Here is a 4,972-nt window from a genome sequence, read left to right as displayed (position 1 = left end):
GGGGGGGGGGGGCATCGCCCCATACCCGCTTTTGGCCACGGCCGGCGGGCCCCGCCACCCTTTTACCCTTTCTCACATGTTTTCTCCACCTTTTCGGTTTAAACTAACCGACCGAAACCCCACTCGCGGCCGCTATGCAGGCAAGGGCCTTGGCATCCCATACGGGATTATGCGGATCCTTCCGCTCATTGAGAAGGGCCGCCGTCATATCCACAGAAGCCGCCTTTTCCAAGGCGTCCGTCAATGACGGAATTGTTTTCGGCGAAGGGCGAAACCCGGACGCGGCAAACAAGGCGTGACGCGTCACGTCCAGCACCTTCGCCTCGTACGGCGAAGAAAGAAGCTCGCCGGTAACAGGCCTTAGTTTGGGCACCTGTTGCTGTACTTTTTTTCCCTCATCGAGTGGCTTTTTTATGTTAGAAGAATCCTTTGAATTTACAGGTAAACCCTTCGAAACACGAGACGAATACCGCGTCATCATGCAACAGCTCAGTTGAAGTGTGTTTCGTATAGCTTCTGCATCCATGTCGCCATATGTGTAGAACTTGCTATTTGTGTTGCTNCTGCCCCCGCGAGGATCCTTATGCATCAAGGAACGCCACGCAGAATTCAGCTCATACGACAACTCTTCAATGGTTTCACACTCCTTGTATCGTATTGCACTAGTCTTCGTCCCTTTACCATCAGCTGTAAGTGGTGTTGTTTCCAAGGCATCTGAGGATGCCAACCGGCGATGGTCTTCAGCCAAACGACGAAGCTCCGTCTCAACCTTGTCTCCGCACATCATAAGCCACGCGCACCACGCTTCCGGTGTCGCAAACGAGGCTTGCAATACGTCCTGGAGCAGTTCCGGTTGGTACCGCAACAGAAAGGACAGGGCCCGCTTCCGTCGCCTCCCTTTACCATAAGCACGGAGATGATTCAGCTGCATAGCCGCTTCTTTAAAATCCATCGAATCCACAGGAGCCGCGTAAATGGACTTTAACCATGTCTTGTCGGCGCGCCTGAGATTGGGGATGCTATAGGGACATAACGTTTCAAAGTCCCCAACCAACGCACGCACGCCTGCGACTGATGAGGTGGAGGGCTCTTCACTACTCTCTGATGGTGCTTCAACGCTCGAATTTGTGTGGCGGAGCTGAATGGTCTGGAGTGCCTCACCGGACACCAGCGACTCCCTTAGCAACGGCGTAAGGCAGTGACCGCATGGAAGGACGTCTGCGCGACGCATCACTTCTGCCGGATTGAGGCTAAGAATGATGGGATTCCCAAGCACCGTCGTGCGCCGCAGCGCTGGGTGTCTCAGCAGACAACGAGGGGGTTCAGCTGCCATTGCGGCTGCTTGGGCATCGCCACGCTGCTCCTCTCTCACCTCTGTAGCCTTCGCTGAGGAGAATGGCACAAATGCCACAGAGCTTGCGAGAACTTGGCCATGCGTCTTTAGAAATTCACAGTCCAGTGCGATGGCTAGTGGCCTATTCCGGCTCATCCAATTTCTTTTTTTCCCTTTTTAATCCACCACAGTCCATTGACAGCGAGAGCAAAGCAAGCACACATAAGGAGAGCACCGCGCACAAGGATGCATGATTGAATGGGCTCAGAAAGTCCCACGACGTCACACAGGCTCAAGAAAAAATCCCCCTTTTCTTTTTTTTTCTTTGAACGAAAGCATTGAACGGTGAAGCAACGTTTAAAAGCTCGGTCACCTCTTCCCCCCTTCTTACTTCCTTCTCTACCTTTTTGACCTTCTTTTTCTTTCTTCTTCGCCTCTCACGATCCTTTGCATCTGCGTTTGGGACACAAAGAAGCAGCTGTGCTTTACGTTATTTCTGTTTTATTAACAGAAGAGAACCTTTCTCATCGTTTCCCACACACCCCCTCCACACCCACCCCAAACAACACGCCTGCTTCTGACACGCATTCTCTCCCCCCCACACGCACACGCACACGCACGCAGAAGCAGCAGCAGCAGTCGTAGTAGCAGTTGTAGTGGTAGTCAGGGGAAGGGGGAGAAAAAGAAATATGATGACTATTTTGGGGGCGATAGTGATGATGATGACGATGCTGCTGGGACAAGATCGCGCCCGAAAAGCGGAGAGAGATTGGGCTGAAGAGGCCCCTGCGCGCATAAAGAATCACCCACCCACAGACACACCGTATTGGTCCGCCGCACTTTGCATATCCGTTTTCCTTCATGTTTTCTACTATTCCCCCCTCCCTCCTTCCTCTTCTGTTGTTGCGTATATGCATGCGCGCCTCTCTCTCTCTCTCTCTCCTCCTCTCTGTGTGTGTGTTTGTGCTGATTCACTTCCCCCTTTTGCCTTCCTCACCCTCACATCCTCACTCCAACGCAGCCTTACAAAGGCCACCCGTTCCCCCCGTTTTACCCATTCAACCACAAGCATCCTCGCCAGGCTCTCCAGCACCTCATCTACTCCGGCGTCTGTTCTTCGCCTTTTCTTTTTCTTTTTTTCTCCTCTTCCCCGCGCCTTATCTTGTTTTCTCGTTTTCTATTTTTATCATCGCACACGTCGCAGTTGCTTGGCGAACCGGAAGGCGACTCGTCTTTCCCTTTGTTGCAGTTTGTTGTGCACACTTCCCTCCCTGCTCTCTTATTCTCTTTTTTCTCCCCCGACCTCCTTTTCGTTCCTTTCCTTCTCCCTCACTGCACCCCGCCCGCGCCGCAGAATGGGGGGCCGCGGCGGTGCCGTGATTGCCCCTCCCCCTCCACAAATCAAATGAACTCCAGGGATTCCACAAAGGTGTTCATCTCGCGCTCAAACTTCCGCCAGAGACCCGACGCCATCTCCCAGCGTATCAAAGTTGTCTTGCCGTTGCGAACAAAGATAAATACCTTTCCACGCACCTCCACACGCTTTCCTGGCTCAATCTCTTCCATGCTTTGTGACAAAAACGTTAGACACGGCTCACCATTAATGGTGGTTCGCGTAATCTCCTTAATGTCATTCTCCACCGACTCTTGCTGCATCCGTGCCTCCCACTCTTCGATGGACCCCATGCATTCTGGGTCGTTCTCTGGTGAACCAACGCGGATAGTGACGGAAGGCGGCTGCTCCTCACTGTTCGTTCCATCACCCACACCACGTGGCGCATACGCAGCAGAGCCGCCGCCAACGAGGCTTGCCACAAGACGCCCGCCACCCACAATATCCACTCTGTAACCGTGTTCTTTGTTCACAAAAGTGCCGCCATTCCTCGGCTTTGGGCGTGCTGTAGAAGCTGCAGCCGACTTCACGACAGCCACAAGATCCTCGTCCAGCAGATGAGAGGTGGGTTTCTGCAATGGCTTCACGACCAAGGCGTAGCCATTATAGGTGAAAGTTTTCTGCTGCTGCTTACCGTCATACGCGGTCACGATCACGACACCATCCATGGTCTTCTCTTCACGTGGCTTGTGGGGTGTAGTGGGAATGGTTTCCTCCGTGTAGAGGCTGATCTCCTCCTTCTTGATCGGCGAAGACGTGGTAAACACGGCAAGGGCTCCCCCCTTACCCGGATAAGTCCACGACCAGGTTGAGTCAATGTCCACCTTCACCGCACCCGTGTGCAGCTCCACATGACCAAGCTTAGTGGATATCTTCTCCGCCAGACGCATGTTGCGGGCCATGTCCATGAATGTGGACCTGTACTTTGACATCACCGATGGTGCGCACATGATCTGGAACGTGTACGCAATGCTGTGGCGCACCTCAAGAAGATTCAGCACCGCAATATCGTAGAAGGGCGGGATGCTCTGAGAGTACTCAAGCACATGATGGAACGGACCCGTCTGCACCGCACTGTCCACCGTCACCTGGGGATGAATGGCACCCCCGGTCATCATGAGCATCTGATTCACTGCGAGCTCCTTGCAGCGGTCCTTGAACTCCAGGAGATCCACGCTGTCCCCACGGACGTCCTCTACAGATAGAATGACCATTGGCACCATACCAGGCATTTGCTGTGAGTCCTCCGCTACTAAATCCTGGTTCCACACCGTAATCATGGCCACATTTGGGAACGGGGAAAGGTCCTCCCGCACATCCCACCCTGGTGGCACCTCCAACGATAAGCCAAGTAGCGGAAACTCCTTGCGGTTTTTATCGCTTTGGTTGTTGGCAGCCCCCGCTTTAGTAGCCAGAGGCTTCGCCGGGCCCTTGGACGGTTGCTCCATTCCAAGTTCATTCAGCGCCTCGCTGATCAGCTTGTTTTCCACGGATGTCAATCCTGACCCCTTCTTGGCCACCGCCTCAAACACCTTCTTTTCCCCTTGTGTAGTGGTATCCGCTGTGAGCAACACACCTCCTTCCTTTGAAGCGGCGTCGGCTGTTCCACTAACTTGCACAGGCGCGGCAAACACGTCGTCATCCTCAGCGTTCTTCACGCTATTCCGCTTCACCACGTAGTAAGTCACGGCTCCTGCGATGATAGAAGCACCCGCAGCTACAGCAATAGAAGTCTTGCGCGAAGGCATCTTGTAATACGCTCCCTAGAGTTGCCACGCTGTATAGTCCTCAACCAAATGGGGGATAATGACCTAATGTTTTTCCTTTCTTTCTTAATCCCGTTGCTTTAATTACAATGTGCTCGTTATGTGTCCCCTTAGTATGTGGACTCCTGTAGTACACCCTAATTTTTCAACAGAAACAAAATAAAAGAGGCAGCTGCGCAACAGACCACTCCCCCCGCACAAAGGAACTCACACATCTCCTCACACGGCCCCGGAGTCCCCCCCCTATCCTTCTCTCTCTCTCTCTCTCACCCACACGGAACAACGCACAACGTGTGATCAAAGTTTATTCAGTTTTCTTTAATAAAACGGTCTCCACTGTGCCGCACAAAAGGCACAATCATATCTTTCCTTCCCCCCTTCTCTGCATTCAATTTTACTTTCTTTTCCCTTACCTCTCTCTCCTTGCCGCAATCCCGCAGCACCGTTTCCGCCAGGCTCGCTTACTTGAAGACGCGGCCC

General features: G+C 53.1%; 2 protein-coding genes across 2 annotated transcripts; both read right to left on the bottom strand.

Annotated features, from left to right (window-relative positions):
• Positions 1-103: 103 nt before the first annotated feature.
• DQ04_08731010 (hypothetical protein) lies at positions 104-1,489 on the bottom strand (the record flags this gene model as incomplete). The annotated part of the gene is made up of 1 exon (XM_009315671.1): positions 104-1,489. The coding sequence occupies one exon, from the start codon at positions 1,487-1,489 to the stop codon at positions 104-106; it is 1,386 nt and encodes a 461-aa protein (XP_009313946.1).
• Positions 1,490-2,734: 1,245 nt separating this feature from the next.
• On the bottom strand, positions 2,735-4,474 carry DQ04_08731000 (putative dynamin-like protein; the record flags this gene model as incomplete). Its single annotated transcript, XM_009315670.1, has 1 exon — positions 2,735-4,474. The coding sequence occupies one exon, from the start codon at positions 4,472-4,474 to the stop codon at positions 2,735-2,737; it is 1,740 nt and encodes a 579-aa protein (XP_009313945.1).
• Between the last annotated feature and the right edge of the window lie 498 nt (positions 4,475-4,972).

This window comes from Trypanosoma grayi, assembly GCF_000691245.1.
Source record: "Trypanosoma grayi strain ANR4 Tgr_873_V1, whole genome shotgun sequence".
Taxonomy (NCBI): Eukaryota; Euglenozoa; class Kinetoplastea; order Trypanosomatida; family Trypanosomatidae; genus Trypanosoma; species Trypanosoma grayi.
This window is presented reverse-complemented; position numbering and strand designations above follow the sequence as displayed.